General features: G+C 39.7%; 2 protein-coding genes across 7 annotated transcripts; one reads left to right on the top strand and one right to left on the bottom strand.

Moving 5' to 3' along the window:
• On the top strand, positions 1-5,954 carry SFRP5 (secreted frizzled related protein 5). The gene is made up of 3 exons (XM_060683011.2): positions 1-604; positions 3,161-3,238; positions 5,279-5,954. Exons 1-3 carry the CDS (start codon positions 82-84, stop codon positions 5,620-5,622), a joined length of 945 nt encoding a protein of 314 aa, XP_060538994.1. The 5' UTR covers positions 1-81; the 3' UTR covers positions 5,623-5,954.
• Positions 5,885-27,564, bottom strand: ZFYVE27 (zinc finger FYVE-type containing 27). 6 transcript variants are annotated; one of them, XM_034439864.3, is made up of 13 exons: positions 27,328-27,534; positions 25,276-25,479; positions 24,487-24,557; positions 24,012-24,198; positions 20,694-20,789; positions 18,764-18,876; positions 16,143-16,285; positions 15,578-15,649; positions 14,892-14,912; positions 14,156-14,300; positions 12,902-12,948; positions 12,676-12,757; positions 5,885-11,573 (listed from the first exon to the last, which is right to left on the bottom strand). In XM_034439864.3, exons 2-13 carry the CDS (start codon positions 25,476-25,478, stop codon positions 11,509-11,511), a joined length of 1,245 nt encoding a protein of 414 aa, XP_034295755.1. In that variant the 5' UTR covers position 25,479; positions 27,328-27,534; the 3' UTR covers positions 5,885-11,508. The 6 variants fall into 6 exon arrangements, with proteins under 6 accessions (XP_034295755.1, XP_034295752.1, XP_034295756.1 ...); XM_034439861.3 differs by having other exon boundaries at positions 27,135-27,480; XM_034439865.3 differs by having other exon boundaries at positions 27,310-27,390.
• Positions 27,565-27,585: the final 21 nt, after the last annotated feature.

Here is a 27,585-nt window from a genome sequence, read left to right on the forward strand (position 1 = left end):
GAGCAGTAAAGTTAGTTGCCAGTGGCACCTGCAGCAACTCACTTGCCTCTTTTCCAGCAGAAACAGCGTTATTTCTGGACCATGATCTTTCTCTGTCGGTGGAATGTCTTGGATGCACTAATAATGGTTCTGTTGCAAGGCTGGGTGCAGTCTATGAGTCAGGAGTATGATTACTACAGCTGGCCTTCAGATAACTTTCAGCATGGACGCTTCTATGCCAAGCAATCACAGTGCATGGACATCCCAGCTGATCTGCAGCTCTGCCATAATGTGGGTTACAAACGTATGCGCTTACCTAATCTGCTGGAGCATGAATCTATGCCTGAGGTCAAGCAACAAGCCAGCAGCTGGGTACCTCTCCTGGCCAAGAGATGCCACTCAGACACACAAGTTTTCCTTTGCTCTCTATTTACACCCGTCTGCCTGGACCAGCCCATCTATCCATGCCGTTCCTTATGTGAAGTTGTGCGTGATTCATGTGCGCCTGTCATGGAATCCTATGGCTTCCCCTGGCCTGATATGCTCAACTGCAACAAATTTCCCTTTGACAACGACCTCTGCATCACAGTGCAGTTTGGAAACAACCAAGTTACTCAGCCACCAGGTAACAGCATGGAGGGCAGGGGAGGTGGGGGGAAAATTAATATAGCTATTTCTTATACCATTCCTATAGAACCCCACTTTACAATGCTCCCTGGACTTTGGTTCCTAGAAACTAATCTTATGCATGCTTCTGTCTATATTAATGTTTCCTGGTGTCAGTGCTTCCAGATGTTTGGATTTCTATTATAAGTAGTCTTTGATTTATGAATTTTGATCACATGACCATGGGGATGCTGGGACAATTGTAAGTGCAAGGACTGATTGTGACTTTTTTCAGTACTGTTGTAACTTCTAATGGTTGTTAAATGAATTGTTGTCATTCAAGGACTAGGCTTTAAGTCAATACACTTAGAAGTTGTCTTAGATTGGAAAACACTAGTCTGGACTCCTACCCTCTATCTTTTACAGGTTCTACATATTTTGCAATTTGTACAGACATTTGCCACACAACATTGTACCAATATCAATGTTTTTCTTCTCTGTATTATAAGAGCAGGACATTACCTTCTGCTTCATTATCCTCCTATTTGGAGGACACTGGGGCTTTTGTTCTCTCTTACTGTCTATACATCCCAGTACCTTGTAAATAATGTGTGTGTTACTATTAATGCAAATTACAGTCTCTGAGTAGCCTCGTATAATTTGATCCTTCTAATGATTTCAGGATTGCTGTACACAGAGTTTCTTTTGCTCTGGAATATTACTTCCAAGCCCAATTACAAAAGCAGTAGCATTCATATAGGATGAAACAGCCAACATAATGTGACTTTTTCTCTAGTATGCTTCTTTTAGGAGTGCAAGCTACTTCACATACTGTAATGAACCCTGAAGGAGCTCATCCTCTCAGGCATGCAATCAGGGAGAGGTGGATACAGAGAGATTTTAGAACCAAAACCAACAAATGTTTGCCCTCACATAGGCATGCTCATCTGCTATCTACAAGCAGTTGTTTGCAAATTCTTTGGCACAGCAGCCAGCTGGAGGCACTGTTTGATCAAAAGAGAACCCAGACTAATTTCAGAGGTATTCCAATCATAGGGCAAGCTGGAAAAAGAACACAGAAACTCTTTTTTTCTACACCTGGGCTTGGTGAGCACCAAATCTGGACCTGGTATGAACCAGTCTACATCTGGGATCTGGGAAGCACCATTTTCAACAAAGAGGCTTCTGAATGTAATCAACAGTACTTATGGAGCGGAGAGCTGAAGAAGCTTCTTGGATGATAAGTGAAACATCTTTAAAAAACAACAACCAGAAAGTCCAGTTCCCTCTTGAAAAAGCACCTTTGGGACAACCATAACCTGGATGACTGAGAATCTCTATAGATAGATATGGAGGCAAAGCATATTATTTTCACCCCAAACACCATAGCATTCAGAGCAATTTTTATGAAAATGTTTTCCTTGGACAAGAAGCAGATATAGCCAAGTTATTTCCATAACCCAGGCCTTAGAAGCCAAAGCCCAGCAAACTCCAGCACATCATGTTTCTCAACCTTGACTATTCTGGGAGTTGAAGTCCACATCTCTTCAAGTTGTCACGGCTGAGAAATACTGCCAGCACAGCTTTTAGCTCCAGGTCCTTTCATTTCAGAATTGCTGTGGTGTACAAGCTGTGTCCGATCCCTAAGCCAGAATGATTCAGAGTGCTTCCATCAACGAACTTTTATTTTCCCTCTTTCGTTTTTTTAATAGCAAGAGGGGAAAAAAACCAGCAGGAAAATAAAGGAATATTAAAATGGATGATTTTGAAATATCAGCACTAATCTGTCTCTCATGCACATATACCAGTCCTATTCACTTAACTTGCTAGATTGAATCAAGACATTAGCATGATATGTAAATACCTAAACCTTGTCACTGGGTACGAAAGAATTTTTTGTCTAAGACAACCCTGAAGCAACTTCTTCCTGAGCTCACCTCACCCACTTACCCCAGTCCCCATCAGCTGTGTCCTCTAAACAAGATTGCAAAAATTATTTCTCTGACTTGAATAGGAAGAGTCTCAAAATCATTGTCCGCAAAAGTAAGTTTCCCTAGGTATACTCTCTGTCTTTTCATTTTCTGTCTCATATATCCAGAGATACCACAGCCATTCAGGAATGTTTGGTTAAGTTCCTCCATCCAACTCGCTCTAAAGACACTAATCCCAATCAGTCATGTAGAATTTTAATAACCATCCACAAGAAGCAACTTCCCCCTTGCCTGTTTTGTGGTGGCTGAAGGATGTCTCTATAAAAGACAATATTTGTAGCTCAGGGTTGAACTGTGGAATCCTTGGTGCTCTCTGAGCTTGGTTGTTTTCTTGTAGACATTTCATTACACAATAAGATAACAAAGTCAGTATCACTATGTTAGCTAGTTGTGTGAAACATCTACAAGAAAACAATCAAGCTTGGAGCTCCAATGGGGGAGTATCATGCTGGATGTGATTGATTTTGCTTCCTCCCTCCCCATCTTAATTACCATAATTTTAAGTACGGTGCATGCGCTTCCGAACCGGTAAGGAAGTTAAATAGATTTCACCCCAGCTCACATTCATTTTTTCTATCTTACAGTGTCAAAGATTTGCACCCAGTGTGAGATGGAACATAAAGCGGATGGCATCATGGAGCAGATGTGTTCCAGTGACTTTGGTAAATCATACACACAGAGCAGCAGTGGGGATCTGGGACAAGCAGCTATTGGGAATACATCAAATATTTGTTACTCTTACTTCCCTTTCCCTGCTTGAACTCCACCTATTTTCAATCAGATCCTTCAGCAGCTTCCAGGTTGTTTCTGGGACCAAATCAATGTGATTTTTTTTTTTTTTGACTCACAGTAGCTCAAAATTCATATTCCAGGAAAAAACCTTTGTCTGAACCCATCTCATCTCTAATATTTTCTCACATTTCTAAGCAGCCTTGTCACTTACCCTGTTCCCCCCAAAATAAGACATCCCCTGATAATAAGCCCAATTGGGCTTTTAAGCGCATGGCAATAAGGCCAAGCGCTTATTTCAGGGGTCAAAAAAATATAAGACAGGGTCTTATTTTCGGGGAAACATGGTAGGTCTGCCTGATTTATATCTTCCAACACCTTTCAATATTCTCACTTTTGAAAAACAAAGTTTTAATAACAGCCTGATCATAGAATTCATTTTTGAAGACAATCTCCAGGCACTAATAATAATATTCATCACCTATAATTATTAGAATTTTGAGTAGTTTTCTTTTCTTTTGTTAATTTTGTGGTGCTCCATTTAAAAGGGGATATCATTTATTTGCTGCCTTGAATAGTCCTTATAGAAAAGCCAAGGCATATATTTTCAAAATAATCATAATAAACTATTTATGTAGTTATAGTTCAGTCCTTCAAAAGATGAGATCAACCAAATATTCAGAATAATCAATCTAGGCAAACAGATGACTGAAAATAGCTGTGGTTAAAGATGGCAGATTTTTCCTTAGCAAAGAACTACTGTGTAGGAGACAAGATGATACCAGCAGCAGAACAGTTTACTCTGATGCAGAACATGATACATTTCACGTACATTTTCACACCCTCAGAGAAGCTAGACCTACCCAAGCTAAGGCAACTGCTTCATGAGGATAATTGTGTGCCATGAAAGGAAAGAAGGTTATTACCACAGGCGAAGGTGGAGATAGAGAGGGGCTTGCAGGGTATTCTACTTCTGGTGTCACATTAAAGTTGTCAATCTTGAATTCTACTTCATTTAATTCAGGGATGAGCACCAGTTTCTTTTCCCCCCAAACTGAAATAGCTTTTTTTTAATATTTCACTTCAAAAACACAATTTATAGCATTCCCTTAAATTTTTCCCAGGGTTTCCCCAAAAGTTGTCATAAATCAATACCTGAGCTTCCTTTATTTCCAGACTGTACATTGTAACAAGCTCCTCCCAAGGTAGCACATTTTCCCCCACATAACCAAATATAAATTTGCTCATTCACTTTGGATGATCGAGTTCTTGTGCCTTTTAGAAGGTCTGTTCATATGTGTATTCTATTAGAAATGATCTGTGCTAAGTCACCCAAAGAATTTCCTCACATGGGAAAATCAAAAGATGAAATTGGTGGTATATCGCTATAACTTCAGTAATTCCCATAAATGCTATACCTGCATTCAATGCTGTTGTGCTCTATAAACTTTTTAACAATCCAAAAAAATGTTATAATGCATTGTAAGCCGCCCTGAGTCTCCGGAGAAGGGCGGCATATAAATTAAAGCAAAAAAAACAAACAAACCCTAAATTCAGTCTGTAAAATAAAATTGGATGATCTGTACCTTTTCCAGATACCCTCACTACTGAAACAATAATGGACTTCAGGGATAACCAATGTGACATAGCTAAAATTCTGGTAGCTGGGCCTTGAGACAAAATAGATTTCTGTCATGTGCAAAAAAGTAGCCAGTAGGAAAATGTGGCAAGGGATGAGTAAATCACTCCCATTTATTCATGCAGCTTCAACTTGTCTGCCATCTATCTTTGGTTTTCCTCTGCCAGCATTTTAAAGGTCAATTTTGAAACTTAAAATCAAAGGAACTATACTCATCAACTCCACAATTTGCATACTTACAATTCTATCTACTTCTCTACTTCTCCCTTCACTGACTTCCCTCCTTAAGTTGTAATGTTTTCAGGCAATTTATGATCTATCCTCTCTTCCACAGTGGTGAAGATGCGCATCAAGGAGATCAAAAAGGAAAATGGGGAGAGGCGATTAGTGGCCACTCAAAAGAAAAAAAAACTGCTCAAAGTGGGGCCATTGAAACGCAAGGATACCAAAAAGCTGGTACTGTATATGAAGAATGCAGGCACCTGTCCTTGCCCTCAGCTTGATGACCTCAGTGGCAGCTTTCTGGTTATGGGCCGAAAAGTGGGTGGGAGACTGCTAGTCTTGGCCATTTACCGCTGGGAGAAGAAGAACAAGGAAATGAAATTTGCAGTTAAGTTCATGTTCTCTTATCCATGTTCCTTGCACTATCCATTCTTTTATGGATCAGACCCACACTGAAAGGGCCACACACAAATATCCTTTTTCTGTGGGCAGGCTGACATCAAGATACAAGCTGTTAGAGCCCATTTTTCCAAGGATTCTGTTTTCCATAGAATAATTGAGTTTGATTAAAAATATTCTGAAGAATCCTGCACGTTGTTGATACTCATATGACTTCAGAGATCTTACAGAAATTCTTCCTTATCCTTGATATACCATCAGCTGTCAAATAAGAAAAGTCTTTGTGGCTTTGAATAATAACATCATCACACTCAGTGTATCCTCCTTTCATCTGAATTGCTCAGTGTTTTAATGGAAACATATAATTAAACTGGAACATTTGAAATAAATTTCTCCATTTTCATTTCATTCTAATAAAAAGTCTTAAAATACATAAAGATTAAGAGCAGGAAATCCACGTTTAATGAACCATTAATTTATACATTCTTTTAAACCTCTCTAAAGTGATTTATTACATTATTTTTTTAACAATAGTCCAGGAATCAAATTCCAAGTATGGCTGATCACCATATTCTCATGTGCTTGAAGAAATACATGTTGCTCAAACTAGGACTCTATTGGGCCTGACCAAATTTTGAGTTTTCTTATTTCCAACTCAAACGAACAGAATTTCAAGCAAAGATTGAGCAATTTTTTGACATGGTGCTAAAAGGCAGTCAATAGTTTTGAGCAAAAGGGATTCTTTACCTATAATTTCACTTACATACATCCCTGCCATAAGCAGCTCTACCTTGAAACATGTGGGCATATTTTAAGGCCAAGTTGCTGGATAAGTGTTGAAACTATTTCTAATATTGTTGTGGATGCTGGCAATGTGTCAGAGTATCAGTATTCCTGTGTTTGCCTTCAAGGAAGGATGCCAAACCAACCAGGCCTTCCAGGTGGCTATCCACCATGCAAGATGCCAGACCATCAAGAGGATGGATGCTAGCCAAATGGCAAACAGGGTGAAATTGCTTTGTCTCCTACAGCTGGGCACACAAATGCATGTATAGCATTAGCATGGCCGGGAGACAGGAGAACTGCCTAAGACAAAGAAAATGGAAAGGAATAATCCTGCTTGCACACAGATACATTTTTCATAGGGACTTATTCCTAGCCAAAACTTTGAGAGAGAAAAAGTGGATGAGAAGAAATATCTTTTCCAAACGGGATAAAAGCTTTTTAGACACGTTTAACACTGTATCTCACCCTGGCAAGTCTAAGATATGTGGACTTTGAGTTGTGGGAGTTTTCAAAATTTACATATTTTATTTTATTTTTAATCCCACCTTTATTATTTTGTAGATAACTCAAGGTGGCAAATAGATGTAATACTCCTTCGTCCTATTTTCCCAAAACAATCCTATAAGGCAGGTTGGGCCAGAGTGATTGGCCCAAAGTCACATGCCTAAGGTGGGACTAGAACTCACACTCTCCTGGTTTCTAGCATTGTGCCTTAACCACTAGAGCAAACAGTCTTACATGACACACACACACTGGGGATATCAAAATTGCTTCTGACATCATTGTTGCCACAACTCTTTTAAATATTTATCTACAACAAGTGAATTTTCATAGATGAAAAAATGGACATTTCTGAAGTTTTAGAACAAAAATGGTGGCAGGGGAAGAGGGAAGGAAAAAACTGATAGGTAGGTGATTTGCACCAGATAGAATTTGAAAAAAGGAGCACTTTGAAAGTTGTCTCTTAAGAATCAGTTATGTAGAAAAAAAGCATTATATCGCACTGGCCCTGAATATTTTCTCATAGACTCTCTGAATTTATATTTTAGTTTGCTATCCATCTATTTCTTTTCTTTTACTTTTCCCCCTAAAAGTATTTTTCTTTGGGGTTATATGATGACATTGCAAGCAACAGTATCAACAGCATTGGTGGCTTAGTTTCAATTCTCTATCCTCTACTGTATTCCAGACCTTATGTTGTGCCAAAATCTGTGGGATTGCCACCAAAGTTATAATATTTTGGAGTAATGAGAACTTTTAGTTCCTAAATCTCCAGGTTTAATTACTTCTAATGTAATCTGTACTTTTCCTTGCAAGAAGATTACCTATTTGCTAATTAAATAAAATGAAAATAGATCATTAAAAACTGACAAAAGACATTTCTCCAATTAAGCTTCACAACTGTTGCATTGTGTGCCCCTTACAGACATAGATCAAGTATTTTCTTCATAAAATCATCTCAAAACACACACACACAAATGCAGTTTTGAAAGTTGGAAGCATAAATGTGTCACTGACACAAGGAAATTGACCAGTTCTGGGATTCCATTTATTCAACTTTCCCTATCAATTGCTACCTTTGTCTCACCCTTCTTCAAAACATCCTCTGAAATTACTTTCATGATAGAACTTTTGTCTATTCTTATAAACAAAACCTCCTCGTTCTGCTCTCAGACTAATACAACCCAAACTCATTTAAAAGGTTAGGGTTCTCCCTCTCCAAAGATAAGCTGTAGAAAAAACATTCTCCATGGGTTTTTTTTTCACACAAACACCATCAACATTATCCTGAAGAACAAGTTTAAAGTTAACCATCAGGAAACAGAACTTTGTCAGTGAAATCTTAGCACTCCCATAAATTGTATCTTTTGATTTATAGTTCGTCAACATCATTTTATATCTATTAAATCTGCCAATGTGAGACCCACCTTTGCTCAAATACTTCCTGGGGAAAAAATCATTTGCAGTTACCCTATTTTCTTCTTAATTCAAGGGAGAAGAAAGACAGGCTTCATCAAGCTAATTTACTTTCCAAATGATCCTTTATATTTTTAACTTGAAAGCCATAAACAAAATGACACAAATTTTTAATGTAGAAAAGCTATTAAGCTGCACATAAAATGACCTGGGGCTGGCTGAGACCTCAGGGTCTCACTTTATAACAGTCCTGACCTGACCCCTGACCCATTCAGCACCTGGCATGACTAGTTTCTTTGCAAGTCCTCTGACTCTGTGGGGAGGCCAGCAACAGCAGAGGCACGGTTTTCTTATATTTCCAATAAAATGGCAATTAATAAATACAGTAATAAAGGCTTTACATTATCTTAGAGGAGGATTTGGCAACAACTATCAGGATAAATTGATCTATCCCAGTGCAATTATGTATGTGCAGTTTGGGGGAGGGGGACAGGAATTCCTCATTTGATCAGTTTTTAAAAAATCATACTTGCATCAGTCATAAGAGAAATTATTAGAAACATTGTATGAGTAGTGTACAAAATCTGAAGTAATATGTTATTACTGCTGAATTGTTACTTACATAGGCCTCCTTTCCCCAGCAGCTGACTAGTTTTTAAATGCTTATAGGTGGATGGGATGAACAGATCTACCGTATTTTTCAGAGTATAAGACCCACCTTTTTCCCTCTGCCTCCCAGCAGTTTACCTCCTTGCAGCAAGCAGCAAGAAGAAACGGCTCGTTTCAGCTTCAGCACAGCCTAATTAGCACAAGTTGATTGGATCGACCTCCTGACTCTCAGCTGTTTTGTTCTCAGCTGTTTTGCGCAGGCCTCTGCTGCTTGCTGCAAGGAGGTAAATTGCTGGGAGTAGATTTTTTTTTCTTGTGCTAATCAAGCTATGCTGAAAACGAAAATGAAAGTAAAGCAGGTTATTTGCTGTTTGCTACAATGAGGCAAAATTGCTGGGAGGCAGATTTCTTTTTCTTGTTTTCCTCACCAAAAAAGGTAGGTGCGTCTTATAGTCCAGAGCGTCATATACTCCAAAAAATACGTTATTTACCTCTTCTATGAATTAACAACTTTGAAGCCTAATTGAAGCTATTGTTGGTGAGAGTATTATACAGTATGTGTTTTACAGACATAGAGTGGCCGTGGATCAGACATGACTGAATGGCTGCTGATGATGTTTTTCAGACACCAAAGTCTCCATTGTTTTTGACATTTTAAAAAACAGCAGGAAGTAAAGAAGAAGTTTTATCTTTTTTCTAATTTATAAGCCATGTTTCTCATGGGACCTCCCATCTTTCCACAGAGACTCCTTTCATAGAAGCTAGTAGGCTCCTGGTTTCACCACAGATTACATATTAAAAAATAATGCATTACAACCATTGGGAAGCTGGCATAAAGAAAAATGCCAACCTTCAGCATCATCTTTATGATACTGTACTTCAAAACTTCACCTGGAAATAGCCACCTATCCAGAAAAAGAACAAAGCTTAGTAGAAGTAGCAGTGAACTAGGGGTGCTTGGAGAAACAGGGGTGGTAGTTGCTGGTGGTAGTATTCTAATAGTCTGGACTCTGGAGCAAAGAATAGCAGCCATTCTGTCAGTAGAAAATCCTCTTTGCCCCAACAGTCATTTTGTGAGCATCCACAAAATGTTTCTCAAATGAAACAAGCAACTCAAAAATGTTGTGGGTGCCTGGCATACTGTGAAGATTTATAAAATGTCACTTCATGTCTTAAAGTAAGACTCCATCTAGTCCTGCAATATATTTTTAGCACTGGAAAACCAAATGCCTTTGATGACATGTACAACTGTCTACAGTCAGAAATGGGGAGATTTAGTTCATCTATTAAGTCAAAAGCATAGTGTTCCGAATCTATTTTCAGCCAGGCTTTGTATTTATGTTTCTAATGTCCCCAAAGCAAAAGGCATTCTCAGTTACATTCCCATCAGGCATACCCAATACTTCACCATGGTTGAGTCTCAAAGGGACTGTCTGAGATACTGTCAGCTCCACACAAAAAAAGATTTCCTTTTGGCATTTAGGATTACATATATGATCCTCCATCTCATATCCCACATGTGTCAGCACATTATAGACACAATATGTCTGTTTTGCAGAAACCCACCATATCCTGTATTGTCCCAAAGAACTGCTCCATTCTCTTATTCCCTACTATGCATCCTATGTTCCACTGTTCTATCTGCCTAATGATGCTCTTCTTCCAGAAATATTTATCCATAGCAGGGACCTTTTAGTCCTCACAGCAATAAAAATTACCTCAGACTCTGAAAATGTTGCCTTCACACCCAAGGATATTGTTTATTGGTAGGATATATATTACTCTGCAATAGTCCAATAATGTCCCACTTCTGCAGAAGTGGTCTACCTCCTAAGGAAGCTCCCTGACTTTCAGCTAGGCCTTGCTATTAGCAAAAACCCCAGTTAACTACAGCAACTTCTGCCTTCTAACAATGCAGGGATGAAACGCACACATTTTCCAAATCCTAGTCTGACCATGATAAAAGGGGCTTTAGAGGAAAACTAACAAAATAAAGTCAATGGCATGGAAGTGGAAAAGGGAGAGAAACACTATCCTCACCTGAAATAGGCAGAAAAAGTAGATCCAGCTACCTCACCAGTTGGACAACCAGTTGATCCTCTTGGCCCTGCAAAGCCTGCTCTCAGAGCCAACTATAACTATCATCTGAACAAAGACCCAGCCTTCATTTCAGAACACACAAACACACAGAAAGAGAGGGGTGGCACCTCAGCAATAGTAAAACACTTTGAGAGGTTTGAGGAGTCCAAGTGCCAAGAGTGACCTTTCAAAAATGAGGACAGCCAACCTCCTGACAGCCAAACTGCAGAGGGGAAAAATGGGGCCACAGACTAGAAATGAAATAATATTTGCTCTTGGAATTGGGAGAAGGGAAGGAAGCCTACAGTAGTTTAGTGCATGAAGAATCCTCCATACAACCAGGATTGCAGGAATCTCCTCAGTTGCTTTCAAGAAAGAGAGCATGAGCACGTAGAGCAGTCAGCAGGTTAGATGTGCTAGCCCTCCTTTTTTTTACAAGTAGAGGGAGGAAGAAAAGAAGCAGTGCTGTTGCTTGTCTCCCTTCAAGTAGCAGCTAGTGTAGTGAAAGATCCCCAGCAGATTCATCTGAAGATTGGATTCCATACGGGCTCCTCACTTGGTGAGTGCTTGGTTACACTGCCCACATACAAAGACAGTCTCCCGCTGGGCATCTGGAGCTGCAATTAGAAACACCAATCAGAATTTCAGGACTAACCAAAGTTTATGCAGTTTCCCACTCACTACAAGTAGTCCTCGACTTACAACAATTCATTTAGTGATCGTTCAAAGTTACAATGGCATGGAAAAAAAGTGACTTATGACCGTTCTTCACACGACTGTTGTAGCATCTCTATGGTCACACAATCAAAATTCAGATGCTTGTCAATTGACTCATACTTATGACGGCTGCAGTGTCCTGGCCAGTGGTGGGTTCCTCCCAGTTCGGTCCGGTTCCGCCGAGCTGGTAGCGGTGATGATATGACATCACCGAACCGGTTCTGCTCCCCCCGCCCCCCCTGCATTATTCTTACCTTTTATTTGGCCCCACCCCCAATCTGTTGCTGCCTTCTGAGTCGCAACTGATTGGCTAGAAGGAAAAAAACTGTTTAAACTCTTGCCGCGGGACTTCAAAGAGTCGCCCTACAGCTGATCACTGTTAAAAGGCAGTGTTAAAAGGCAGACCAGTGCCTGCAAAAATAAATGGGTAGACCAGTGCCTCCAAAAACAAATGAGTAGACCAGTGCCTCCAAACACAAATGAGTAGATCGGTACAGCTCTGCAAGCAGTTAAAAGCCTGGTAGACCAGTAGCTCTGCTAAATCCTAAAGAATTGTCACATGACCATCAAGCCATGCCCACAAAATAAGCCACACCCACAGAACCGGTAGTAAAAAAATTTAGAACCCACCCCTGGTCCTGGCGTCATGTAATCACCTTTTGCGAACCTGTGACAAACAAAGTCGATGGGGAAACCAGAATCACCTAACAACTGCAGTGATTCACTTAACAACTGTGGCAAGAAAGGTTGCAAACTGGGCAAAATTCACTTAACAACTGTCTCGCTTAGCAACAGAAAATTTAGGCTCCATTGTGGTCTTAAGTCGAGGACTACCGGTACCTCTTTCCAGGCATATCACATCTTCAGAACATCTATTATCTCCCACCATAGCAGGTCACAATTTCCCCTGCCCTCCATTGGGAAAGGAAAATACCCACCTACAGGACTTTTACCTAAACGATTCTTCCCTCTGCCCCATCTCATTTTTTGTTATTCACTTACCTGTAGCCCCCATGTAGCTCTTGGGAATTTTGAAAGAACAGCACCTGGAGCAAAAACTGTTCCCACAGTTACTGCAGCTTCGCTAGAGAAGGAAAAGATGCAAGGAGATGAGTGAGTAAGCAGGCTGCAGAGTTCAGTCTGAGATCCACAAGAAATTGATGAAGCAGGAAAAGAAGAAAATGGAAGAGGCCAGGCGGGGAGTTGGTGGGCTGGAGAAAAGACTCACCCTCTTCTTCAAGACAGAGAAAGTGGCAGAACAACTTGCACAGTTTCCTGCAACAGAGCAGAAGGATACAAGTAACTATCACACACCTAATCACCGCTTTTCTTCTTTTAGTAAGCAAAACCAAAATCCTGGCCTTCCTTTCTTTTTCCAACCACTGAGTAAAGTCTTTGTTCATCTACAGTTCCATCATGCCATTGATGGCTGGATTCATACATAACTCACAAAAATCAAGTCCGGTTCACATTCAACCAGACTAGTTTGGAGTCAGTTTGTACCAAGAAATTAAGAATGAGAATCTCATGCAAGAATCTGAATATGATAAAATTTGGATTCAGCAAAAACAAAACACTGAACAAATATGCTCCTTCTTTGGGGAGAAACCAATTCTAAAACTTGAAATCTTGAATCAGGTGCAGAAATGTAAAAATTCTATATACACATGGAAATTAGCATTGGGTGAAATACACCCCCCACCTCCGGTGCCTTAAAACTGTCAGGAGGAACCAAAGATGTAGTGGACATTAGCTCTTAACAGATGAAATAAAGGAAGACTGGTAGAAAATGTCTCACCTTACTGAGTGATTCTGGTCAAATTGTTTTCTCAGAACATGATTAAGTATAAATGCATTAAATATAATTAATTATCATTAATTTTAATTTAATTTAAAATCAAATTATGTTTGATTTTAAAAATCAATTTTATGCCCTGATTCCCTTCGTTATCTTACATCCACACATTTTTGGACCCAGCCCCCAGACTCTTTTTGTACCCTAAGTTTCTAATACAGTGTTGGTGAAATTTAGTGGTACAACTTTTTTTTAAAGAAATAACTAGTAAAGCAGGTGAACTCAGAAGAGATTAAGTTGGATGCAGTAGAAATTGATAAATTAAAGAGAGTTAAAGTAGCTTTTTTGTTTTAAAACATAACCAGACACATACTTTAAAGCAGGTAAAAGCTAAACATATTTTCTTGTGGCTGTTGGGAACCAATAAAACCAGGAAGAGGCAATAAAAGATTGCCCACCTCTATACCAAACAACACTGAAGATGATTTTTTTCTTAGCCCTGATATTTTTGTATACATAGTTGTGGTCAGGATGGTATTTTTCTGTCATGACCCTGACAGCATTACTCAGTGCTAATTTCCTCTGCAATATTTTTTGGATCAAGCCTCCTCTTCTGCCAATACTCTTGAATAATCCTGCTTCATTCCCAACAATAACCCTCTACCACTTCCCCTTTCAGTCTGGTACCAAGGTTGTTGGTTGGATAGCGTTTGCGCAGTCGTTCTGTCAACCGTGACACCCTGCTACGAATCACTTCATTCTTGCTCATAAAGGGACTGTCAGGAAGGCCAAGGTCAAACTCTCCTGAACCCTGAGAGATGTCATCTTCCTCCTAGGCAGAAAGAGAGGTTATGAGGAATGCGGTATACATATTGTGTGGGAAAAACTCTAAGGCATAAAGATAACGACATCCTGGAAAGTACAATCCAGAAGAAGAGTTCCAAACACTAGGAAAAGCTGGGCCAAGCTTGGAGAAGGGACGGGATGGCAGAAAAACTTTAAAGGTAATCCTCAAATGAATTATGGGAAATATATGTCCCTCAGGGTAATATTGCAGGATCCAATCTGGGTTGGTCACTGGGACCAGAGGTTTAGTCTTCTGAGCTTTTGGACTCATGCTGGAGCCCATTCTCAGGGAACTTCTCTCTCACCAGAACTTTCTCACACATCTTGTGAAAGAGAAGTACTCTGAGGATGGGATTCAAAACAAGTCCAAAAGCTCAGAAGACTAAACTTCTGGTCCTGGTAACCAACTCAGATTGGATCCTGTAATCCTTCAACTTGGAAAAATAGATAAGGAGATGGGATATGATCCAGACAAAAAGTATAGGATAGACTGATTCTTAAGATGTTAGGATTCACAAACAACAAAACAAAAAGGGAATTCAAACTCAGGACAGAGCAGCCCAGTTCTTGCACTCACCATTACAAGCAGCTGAGTCTCCTGTTCTTGCAGCAAAGACAAAAGACAAGAGAAGATGGCCAAAAGACAGAAAACAGTACAGCCCAATCCCAGTATCATGTCTTTAAATGTATTCCTTTCTATTTATAGGGCAGTATATTATTGAAAGGTCCCTTTTATTTCTTGCATTTTTTATTTACATCATAGGTAAAGAACTTGACCTAACTTGAACGTCTCACTAACCTTAGAACAAAAATGGTGAATTTATTTATTTTAGCACTTTTTATAGCCATTCATTTATCTACCTCAATTTTGAGCAACTAATGAAAAATTAAAACCAAAGCAACAAAGAATCCCAAATTAATTTGAAAAAGAAATTTCAACAACACTCAATTAATATGTGCCGAGGGTTCAAATGGATAATGCCATCTTAATCAATGAGAAGCATCAACAAACCAACCAATAAGTCTCACCTAATACCCTGGTCCAAATGCCACATTTAATCCACTGGTTTATCAATATTTTCTTATTCCAGTCTTTCCCAACCTGGTATTCTCCAGAGACATTGGACTGTAATATCCACAACTTACATACAGCATGGCCAAGAACTTGGAGTTAAAAATCCAACATCTCTGGAGAGCATTGGGCAAGGATAAACTGATTTATTTGTCTCAGGACAGACCAATCTAGATTCTCAAACTACAGACCTCAATTGCATCCTTAAATTCATCATCAGGTTCTGCTTCCTCTGCTTCCTCCACACTGCCAGGAGTTAGGTCCTATAAAAAAAGTTTGAAGTTATTGTTAAAGGAGCAGGAGTTCAGGAATAAACTTAGAAAATTAGTAAAGTAATAGGACTAAGGTGAAAAAGTATAGTAGAACAGAGAAATTAACAATTCATTGTCTTTAGATGTAAACCAGCATTGTTCCTGCCTAATAACCAGCTGGGACTTAAAAAGTCCAGAAAGGAGAAGGAAAGAAAAAGATGGCAACTCTCCCAGAATAATAATCCTACAGCAGGCTGTCAAACTGGCAGTCCGTGGGCCGGATGCGTCATGCGCAGGCCCCACTCACCCTGGCTCCAGAAAGGCAAAAAACATCATGATACATCGCTATATGTCACGTGACATGATCACATTTGACACCAGTGTCCTACAGGCAATCCTTAGGTCACCAGATTTTTATGCCAGGATAGATAAAATCTTACGAAGGGGATTTCAGAATGTACAGATTTAATTATTTCTCTGCTTTGCTCCTTCCACCAAGTCTTACCTCAGTCCCAGTCAGGGTAGGTGTCCAATCTGACAAGACAGTAGCTTCCACTTCTCCAAGATCCAGCTCTTCAGGCTCTGGAGCCACAGGGATGGATTTGAAACCCAAGCGCTGCTCTACAGCTGATTTTAGGTCCAGCATCACTGGAAAGAGAAAAAGAAATAGCTAGACATCCTCCAGAAGCTCAAGAGAACTTCTCAACAGACCAGTTCAAGCTTCTGACACTGGCAGAGCAGCAGGTCATTCACTCACATCACCAGCCCAAATGCCAAAAAATCAAGTACAGGCAGAAGAGCAACCACTGTCTGAGTTAATCACAAAAGATGAACTCACATGCTACACTAGGCCAGGACAGGGATCACTGAGCCCGACTACTGTGTTATGTAAAAATATTATTTTTGTTATATGTAACCCAAGTTACTATGATTTATTGAAAAAACCATGGATAAAACAAAGCAATACTGAAAGTGATGTGTGAATCCATCTATGTTTAGAATGAAGTAACACCATGGGTCCTTACTGACCATTACACTGCCTGCCACCACATAGAAAAAAATAATAAACCAGAAAAGCCAAATATGGTTTGAATGCATTTTCCAGAATGCACTTCCAGCACAAAACCTGAACACTGTAATGTCATTCAGTTTCCTCCACACTAATTTCCTGCTATCCACTAATAAGAGGTCTAAATTAATTTCTTCCAGATTTTTGGTGCACAGTTCACCTCAGGAAATTGGCCTAAGAACTCTGCTTGCTTTGTAAAGTGAAGAAATAAATATTTCTGGAGGTGAGGGTTTCCTAAATTTTATATGGAACAAAGTACGCAACAGGGCTTTCAGTTGATTACACACAAAAAATGGATCTCTGCAGTATATTTTCTCCTGAAAATCTACTCTATCAAGTTATAGAAGAAAATGCAATTGGAATAATGAGACAGCATCACTTTCTCAATACAACCCCCACCACAGGGCTTTCTTTCTGAAGATGGATATCCCCTTAGTGGCCTCATCACTGAAATGGTACATAAGTCACACACCGCTGAAACCTGGGGAAATCGATCACGTCTCAATTTTCAACTGTGTGAAGGATATAATTATCGCCTACTTCCCAAACAAATGTTAAAAAAAAAAAAAAAACCAGGTTCCAAATCTGAGCACCATTATTGTAGCGATCTACGATTCTGACAAGTGAAAAAAAAAAGCAGTAAGAGAACAGCAATTAGAGGTGAGTTTCAATGAAATAGCTAAGTTCTGAAGAGGTTTTCTTCCATAAAATTAACTATTTCATGGGTGCATTAAATATCTGCAGATCATTGCACTCCCATTTTTATTAAGACTCAAATGCTCAGTTATCCTACTTCTTGTTCTCTGCCAGCGTGTTCCACAAGAAACTGCAAACTGAGCTTCTTCGAGTAGAAGGTCTTGCAATAACAAGGCTTCCAGCATTATCAGAGTTACATTGCAGGAAATGGCATTGCCACCTGGCTGATATGAACACCAAAGGATGTAATATGGGACTGAGGAAGCAAAAAAAGGAAAACGACTCTTGCTCTCTCCACCCGTTCCCTGACCTAAAATGTTTTATTAGTCCCACTTACATTAAGAGTCAGCCACAGAATATGATAAAATTAATTCCTTGCCTCGCACAGATATCCAGCAAAAAAGGCTTCTACCTTGAAAATCATTTTCAGCAAGCTTCTCCAATTTTCTCTACCAAAGTCCCAATGCAATAGAGAAGTTCACGGGTGAAATGATTTGTTTAAATTTTAATGATACAATCATTTACAGATAACTCATTTCCCAAAGGACTCGGTGCTTGTAATGAAATTACAATTTAAAAAATCCTCAACAATCTGACTAGAGAAGCCTAGGACCCAAATGCTACACAAAATGTTTTTAAGATCTTCCTAAAATCCAGGAGGTTGGTTTTTAGGAAATAGCTTTGAGGGACTGGACAAAGAACCACCATCAAGGCAACAATCAAATAATATTATGAGTCCAGAGCCAAAAAAGTAATATGAGTAAACATCTCAGATAACTCCTCCCCCACCAGTTCTCACAAAGAAAAAGGGAAAGGGGAGGGGGGAATAGAGCAGATCCCGACTTGCAAAATTCTGTTGCTATAGCTTTATAATAAAATAGCATTGACCTACATGATACTGGTCATCTAATTTGGTCTACCATGAAGGACTGACAGGGACATTTCTTAGGGGGCATAATATTCTAAAAGGCATGGGATGAGTATCCTTCTCTTAAAAGAACCTGGGGTCTAAACCATGTGGGGTTTCAAAGATAGCAGCCACTACTTTCAACTGGACATGGACACCAACTGGCAGCCAGTCCATGATCCAATACAGGTGTTATGCTGTTAAATCAACTGTGTCCAGTTAACTGACAAACCACTGCACTTTGGTCTAGATCAGTGTTTCTCAACCTTGGAAGTTTGAAGATGGGTGGATTTCAACTCCCAGAATCCCCCAGCCAGCACTGCTGGCTAGGGGATTCTGGGAGTTGAAGTCCACCCATCTTCAAACTACCAAGGTTGAGAAACACTGGTCTAGATGAAGCTTGCAAGTCAAAGGCTGCCTTATAGAGAGTGTGTTATCATCTTGGATAACTTACCTTGATAAAATGCCCCATTGCCCAAGAAAAGGGCACTATTAAGAAGAACAAAGATCCAACAGAGGGGCAGCAGGTAAAGGGCACAAACTGAACCCATCAGCATCCCATAAAACCTAGGGAGTAGAGGAGAAAAATGGAGAAGAAGACACATAACATACCTGAACATCAGAATGACACTTAGATACCAGTGACTGAGAAGTGGGGGTGCGGGTTTAGGAGGCAAGTTAAAAGCTCCCTAACTCAAATACAACTTCCCAGAGAAAATGAAAACATTGGCTCCACTGTGTGGTGTCAAATTGGGCCACTTCCTCCTTTACAAATATTTGTCTTTGCACTGTTTTTATCTGTTTTCCCTGATCTTGCTGCATCCAGGGACTATACTAGCTCCACAGTCCTAACTTTCCCTCTCCTTTGAATTAGCACACTAAAAACATTTTTTAAACTCTAATTTCTTTTAACAATATTGTTCAAGTGTAAAATGCTGATGCAATTTTTTCACTTTCCCCCCCTTATGTTGTTTTTTTCTCACTCTTGATTTCAGAAGTTTTGGTAAAATACATATACTTACATATATTTCATGTTTAATGAAATAAACCTAGGCAAAGGAAATTTGTATGTGGGTGAGTTGAGTGTTAACGGCCAGATTTTTAACTATGGCTATAAAAACAAGGTTACATATTTTTGTGTATGTTTTAATTTTTTAATTGTGTATTATCTTACAACCATAATCGGAACCAGAATTTTGGTCATAAACCATTAAATAGAGGCAACCACATGAACAAATCTGATTTTACAACCATTTTTATGATAGTTGTTAAGCAAATCACATGGTCGTTAAGCAAAACACACTCGTAAGTACAAATCCATTCCCTCCAAAAGATATTTTTTGCAAGAAATTAGTAGAAAATGGTGGGAACTGGCAAAAAAACATTATAAGTCACAGCCATGTGATCACAGGATCTGCAGTTGTAAATGTAAGCCAGTTGCCAAGCACATGAAATTCAGTCATATGACTTGGGGGGGGGCAGTGTGACATTTTATGATGACAGGAAGTACTTTATGAATTATAAAGCACACTTTGTAAGGCTCCAAATGATCACTCCAAATGGTCATTAAATAATCAATCGTAAGCGAACATAAGTCAATTACCTTCATTAAGTAATATTTATTAAATATTTTATTTATTAAATTGTTTTATATAATGCTGAATTTAAATCATATTTGTAACTTGCTTTTGAGCCTTTTTGTGTAAATGAACTTGATTTTTAAATTATTATCAACTGTCAATATAGGGTTGCTAGTTAATTAGACAGCTGTAATGCTTTTTAAAGTCTGACTACGTTTATTTGTGTGTACAAAGAACATGAAAAAAAACCTAGTTTCTGAGATGGAAGGGAATAGTTGAAGTTATATATTTGAGAACATTTTGAATGCCAAAGAGTGCCAAAAAAACTAGGAAAAGATCCTGGGAGGTGAGCAGAGCTCCAGAAAAGCAGAAGTAATTTTCTAGAAGTAAATTATGTTCATGAAACACTGCCTCTTTGTCTTTACAGTCCCGGCCCATTACTTCATAATTACACCCAATGGCCTTGCTGACCTCAGCAGGCAAACAATGTGTTGTATCCAATGAAATGTTCTATCCAATTATATCCAATCATATGCATATTCTAATTTGCCTGAGTCTATATCCAACTTCTAAGAAAGGCAAGACTAGCAGTGATGTATCAATTTTCATGAAGAGCACCCAACCTTTTCTTGCCCAATGCTTCAGTCGCTAAACTGCAAGATGATGTATTTGGACTGATGAAAAAAAGACTCAAGGAAAAACAACTTAAAACAATTTATCTCAGGGAAGAGGCAAAAGCAAACAAATGTACAGCTTGTTCTGAGCTGAAAGGGTTGCCCACCATTGTTCTAAGCCAACACTTACTGGGACGAGACAGTAGAGTTCTCCCAGAAGAAGACACGGTAAACTGCTTCACAGCCACCACAGAGCCTGTTCAGGAGCGCTTCTAATCGGATCAGGCTGAAAAGAAAGGACAACAATTTTAAATATAACTGTGCTGTCTAGCTCACAGCCAAATAGTGACTGCAGTCACTGAAGTCAGTGACTGCAACATAGAGACTTCAACAACCTAACCTCACAGATAAAGCTTTCCCCTTTATTTATTCCAGGGTAATCATAGAAAGCAGCAACACTCAGAAAGCAGACCCCTTGTCCACACAAAGAAGAAGCTAGGATTAATGTTGCCACCACTATTTAAATTTAGTCAGGTCTGATAAGTTTTTATTTTTTTTAAAGCACAAGTCCAAAGCATTCCAGAAAAAATTAATACTTTTGTAACTCAAACCAAGATGGGATAAGTTAATACGTACTTTTGCCACATGTCCATTTAGCATGCCTAGATATCATATTTCTCCTACTTTTGCACATGCTTCAATGCCAGATGCTGTGAAACAAGGCATGTATTGTAACAGGACAGAAAAATGTGCTGTCACAAGACTTTATCTTGTGACCTGCTGGATGGGGATAAATATATTGCACATGCCAGCAAAAACCGGATGCAGAAAGTTGCGGATTATTTATGTGTTGAGAACTTTTGTCCAAATTTTTAACACTGGATTAGTAATTGGGTGAGTAAAATATCAATTACGACATGCTAAGCTCACCCATCATGAGTTGGGGGAGACCTGCGGGAGCTTCTTATGCCAGCTAGCCCTAGATTGGCAGGCAGAGATGGAGGCAAAAAGCAACTGTATCAGTTTCCCAGACTAGATGAGAATCAGCATGATCCATTACAACATGTGATGTATTCCAACCCGGATTGCTGAATCCTTGCTGAACCATGAAACTTTATTGGGCAATCCTGAACAAGCATCTGCCGTAAGCAGAAATTCCTTAGAGGTAACAATGGCAAACAAATTTGCAGAACCTCTTTGAAGCTAACAATTCCATTCTACACATGCCTACCCAAACGTAAATCATTCAGACACTTGTAAATAAGTGTATGTGGTATTTTAGCATGATTACAACATGCACTTAAAAGTCACTCTATTCAAAGAAAGACACAAAGTTTTCAGTTTTATCATTATAGAAGGTAAAAGGGCAGTTGGTTTTTAGAGAAGAAATGTGCATAAATAAAATATTCCATGCAAAGTACTTAAAGATGCATTTTTATTGATTTCACAGCACAAATTTTATATTTGGCAAGATGATAATGCTGACACCTGGCCAAATTAGTTCCTTATCTAAGAAATGTCCTGACCAACTGCACCGGCAAAAGCATGTATCCTTGCCAACCTCTACTATTCATTATGGATACAAATTACCTGTACTGCTCTCCTATCCTAATTGTGAATTTCTCCCCAATCATTGTGGGAACACAACATTGGGCATGGTCTCATTCTGATCCAGCACATGGATCAGAATGGGGGGGGGAGTGAAAATAAGGATCATTAAAAGATAGTAGAAAGTAAAAATACTAAAGTAGAAAGGCAAGATAAAAGCTAAACTCTACAATCATATGAAAGTCAATTGATGTGCTAAATCTATAGTAATGGCTGTATAGAGTTGTAAATATATCAAAAAGTTTATTAAAATCAATGATTTAAAAATGTGTCTTTTTCTTTAGTAACTGAAATCAATCCACTATTCTGGACTATAAATATAATATAAAATCATTTATATTACCAATAACTCTCCATCCAAGACAGAGTTACAAAGTAATGATATATGATATCCCCAGTGGGTGAAATGATGTAATGCTTCTTACAAACAGCTAATCTATGGGGGGAATCCTTAGAGCGGCAGTGCAAGTAAACATGTAATGATCGTCCAATGTTTCTTAAGAGAGAAATTCTTCACACATGCATCATTATTGGGTTATATTCAGTATTGCACAAGTCTTGTTTACATCATATCACAAACAGTAAAGTGTGGGACCTACAGCAAGTCATGTGGCATTTGTGATGTCATATTAGTTTTCTTCAAACACAAGCAGTCCCTTCCCAAACTCTTGGAAGACTGGAACAGCATGTAAACCAGTCAACCAATCAGTCAGTAACCTCTCAAATTTGATGCAAATGCAACCGTTGGCCTCTAAATTATGCCACTAAGAGAGTGAATTTACTGGAATAAGGGACAGATTGGAGGGTGGAACACCAATGTGTCTTCTCCACCCTGCCTCCTGTAATAAATATGAACATACACATATAGACCAGTTTATAATGTGGTTAATTTTTCCTTGAGTGAGAAGGCTGTTCCTCAACCTCTTCAGGAAGTGATGGTTCACCCTCTCCTCAAAAAACTGGATCCCACTATACTGGACAGTGTTTGTTGAATATCTAACCTCTCCTTTTGGGGAAAAGTGGCAGAGAAGGCAGTCATGTAGTCACTTTAGAGGAGCCTGGATGAAGTGGATTATCCAGATCCCTTTCAGTCAGGATGCAGACCTGAACATGGGATGGAGATGGCATTGGTCGCACTTTTAGATAGTCTCTGGTGAAAGCAGAATGGGGGTTGTGTGTCTGTCCTTGCTGTACTTCACCCCTCAGTGGCTTTCAATATATGATATCCTTCTAGATACCCTCCAGAGATTGGGAATGGGCAACACTGTATTTTGGTGGTTCTCCTCCTTTCTTCAGGGTTGCTTCCAGTCATGTTGATTGGAAGTGAATGATCTTAACCTCTTCCTCATGTGGTACTGTGCGTTTCAGTGTCCTATTTAACTTCTACATGAAGCTGTTGAGTGAGATCCTCTGTCACCAAATGGTGAAGCATCATCAATATGTTGATTATTCCCAATTATACATCTCTACCCATGATGAATTAAGTGATGTTGTTGATGCCTTATCTCAGTTCCTGGGGGCTGTGGGGGCTTGGATGGGGAAAAACAAGCTCTGACTAAACCCTGGCAAGACTAAGTGGCTTTGGGGCCTTCTGATTCTAGGATTTTGCCACATTTGGTACTAGATGAGGTTGCACTGCCACAAACAGATCCAACGCACAACCTCCTAGATTCACAACTACTCAAAAAACATTTTTAAAATTTAAAAGTTATTATAGTGGACTCAGCCTACAGCATTTCCTAATAAAAAAAAATTTCTGCCTTTTTTCCAGGAGCTCAAGCCAGTACAAAACATTCTCCGCTCCAGCCTTATTAGTTCAACAAGCAACTTATATCAAGCAACGGCCCTTCAATTCCATGCTCAAACAATGCCCAATCCCGTCTCTCCCAAGCAGACTTACAAGCCCTTAACTTCAGCCACAGCCTCATTTCGAGAAAGTTGAACTTTTCTCACATCTTCTCGCCGCACACTGTGATACCTACGGCGTGCCAGCTGCTCTTCAGTAAGACGGATGCGGCATGTTTCCTGTAGATAGCCGAGCATGGCAGGCACTGAGATTAGCAGGGCACACAGCCCATACCAAGCAGCTACAATGCAAGATGGAATAGATGCAGAGTTTATTAAGCCACCCACAGCTTATCTAATCAGCAGTCGTTTTACTGCCCCCCTAACATACTGCCTCATCATAGGAAGTTTCAATACCAGCTGTCAGTGCAATTTTCCCACCATACATGATGACAAGCTCCTGCCAGCCTTCCTAAATGTTTTCTGAACAAAATCATATTCTACACTCCTCCCATTAACTCAATCCATTTCATGATTTCTGGGAAAACAGGTCCCAGAATTGCCCAGCATATCCATCCAATACTTCTCACCTTCACTCAGAGTAAGCAGCAGAAAGTTGAGGCCCAAACAAGTAAGGAGAGAGCAGAAGGGCATCTGCCAGCTGTGGAGTAGAAGCAATCAAAAATTTACAATCTGAAAAGGATGCTATTTATTAGTTATTAATTAGGAAGAGCACTGAGGAAAAGTGAGTAAAAAAGGCTGCATAAAGAATTAGAAAGGATCTAGTATCATATATTTTTTCCTGCGATTTGAACCAATCCAAAAAAAGTTTTTAAAGTATGTGAAACCTTTAACCTTATGTTAAAAATCCCTTCTGTTTCCAACATCAATACGGCAGGAGTTGATTACCAGCAACTGTTTCATCATAGTTTAAAAGCAATGTGAAAAGGACCCTAAGAGCTAAGAAAAGGAGGTACAGGAGCTACATGCAATCTCAGAATCACAGCAATTATGATCCTTAAAAATTGTATTTGCATAGAAGACTGATATGGGAAAGAATGCTAAGTTAGATAAGCCTTTTTATGGTCTAACAAAGCTTCTTTCTACGGTCTTAAAATGAAATGAACTAACGCCAGAACAATAAGACAAAGGAAAGGTAATGATCATAAGGTATTGTACATCCTCTGATTTAAACATTTAGGCCAGAAAGGCTTCCCTTTTTCCCACTAGAAAAAGCAAATCTTACAAAAAGAATTTATTCCTCTATTCTCAAGAATGACAACAGGCATAGATTTTGCTGAACTATGATCTATGAACTATGATAGATCTATGATAGTTCTACGAACTATGAAAAAGTAGCTATATAGAAAAGCACCAACCTGAGGAGGAACCACACTCCTTCAGCAACATCCTGCAGTGGTTCCAGGTACAGCTCTAGTTGCTTATAGGATACCACCAGATTAAAGAGGTCCAAGGAAGGAGGCTTAGGTTGAGAGGGCGAAACTTGCTGGGCATCAGATGCTGTGGCACTGTCTAATCCATTCCCTGTGGACACTCCACCATCACGTTCTGATACCTGCATACTGTAAATATGCATTTGTGATTTAAGTTAATTTTTTATTTATTTCACTGAAGGGAAAATTAAGGTGAACAAAGATAAACATTTCTGAAATAACAGTTTTGAAACATAAAATTATCTATTAAAACCTAAAATTCATAGCCTGTTAAATAGTGGAAATTGTAAACACAAAAATTAATAAGTAAACAACAAAATAAACTAGCAGCACATTTAATTTCTGTGCCATTGAAGTGAAACATAAATTACCATGGGCTTCATACTTCTAAGGCTATAGAAAATTATATTTCCCATTCAGACAATAATGAACAGAGATTGCATGAAGAAGTTGAATGAAAACCCAGAGGAAAGTGCATTGCAAACAAAATAAATGCATAAAATTGTTATATTTACACAGGGACTCCTTGTGCACGGTCACTCATGCCCTCGTCATGTCACGCCTGGACTACTGCAACGCTCTCTACATGGGGCTCCCCTTGAGGAGCACCCGGAGGCTCCAGCTGGTGCAGAATGCGGCCGCGCGGGTGATTATGGGAGCGACGTGGTGCTCCCATGTAACACCTCTCCTGCGCGAGCTGCATTGGCTCCCGGTGGTCTTCCGGGTGCGCTTTAAGGTATTGGTTCTCATCTTTAAAGCGCTCCATGGCTTAGGGCCAGGATATTTGCGAGACCGCCTGCTGCTACCGATAACCTCCCACCGGCCAATACGCTCTCACAGAGAGGGCCTCCTCAGGGTGCCGTCGGTCAGGCAATGTCGGCTGGCGGCCCCCAGGGGGAGAGCCTTCTCTGTGGGGGCACCCGCTCTGTGGAACAAGCTGCCTCCTGGAATACGGCTGATCCCGGACCTCCAGACCTTCCGTAAGGCCCTGAAGACTTATTTATTCCACCAAGCCGGCCTAGCCTAAATGGCTCTTAATTGGGATTTTAAATTTTATGGACTTGGGGGTTTTAAATTGGGAAACCAATGATTTAATTGTTTTTAATTATCTTAACTTTTGTATTTGTATGTTTTTTAATTTTGGCTGAGTCCCTTCTGGGAGAAGGGCGGTATACAAATTAAATAAATAAATAAATATTTACATGTTTTAATTTACCCCAATTATCATTGTTTCCTTATGAACAAAATCTCTCTTCATAAATATTGATTACACAGAGGGGGAAGGTAGAAAGAAAATGACCCAGTGTATCATTATTTAACCAATATGCTGACAAGCGCTAACAAGTCCTTAACCTATGCTCTTTATCAAAAGTTGAGAGGTGCATCTGTGGTAGAAAAAAAGACCAGATCACATTCTGCATTATAATCTAACTGGGCAATCCTATTACCTGAACCAAACAGACATACAAAAAAACCATGACAGATGCTCTCTTTCATCTTCTCAATACACATAACAAAAAGGACCTTAAATCCTTTTCCAGAAATGAAGAAAGTTTTCAATTTATTCATAGATGAAGAAATCTGTCATTAGTAACTATCAGATACAAAGAGATCCAGCATCTGCATTCTCTCCATCCCCGAGTCTGCAAGCCTCATCAAACCGCATTTCCCCTTCACCAGCATGAGCTTCTTTCAGGAAGGAAACCACAAAAACCCACAATTTAAGTCTTAGAGCTCTGAAACCAAGAGGAAGCAAACGTTCCCTGCATGGCATCTTTTCCCACCTGGCGCCGTCCAGATGCACTGAATTACAACTGCCAGCACCGCACCCAAACACGTCCTTGCCGCGCTGGCCAGAACTATAGGAATTCATGGCATCTAGAGGGTTCAAGGTTGGAGAAGTTTGCTTCCTGGGAGAAGGAAGGCAACGATTCCATGGACCAGATCATGGAGACCTACCGGATACCAAAGCCTCACCTCGATCCTGCTCCGCTTCCCTCCACACTCACCCCAATCTCAAATCAGGAGAAGGGGCGGAGCCTCCCCAGCGGCTCTGTTCAACTCGACCCTCCCGTAGCCGCCCGCACTTCCTACCAAGAGAGACCCGGCTGTGCCTAAGCTTCGCTACTCAGCGTAAGCTTCGGGAAAGCGTCGGCCGTACCCGCCTATCAGAGGCAGCGAGCCAATCAGAGGCAGCGACACAATCCGAAGGGCGTGAAGGGTCACACCGGCGGA

This window comes from Pantherophis guttatus, chromosome 6 (genome assembly GCF_059756535.1).
Source record: "Pantherophis guttatus breed Tessera chromosome 6, ASM5975653v1, whole genome shotgun sequence".
Lineage (NCBI taxonomy): Eukaryota > Metazoa > Chordata > Lepidosauria > Squamata > Colubridae > Pantherophis > Pantherophis guttatus.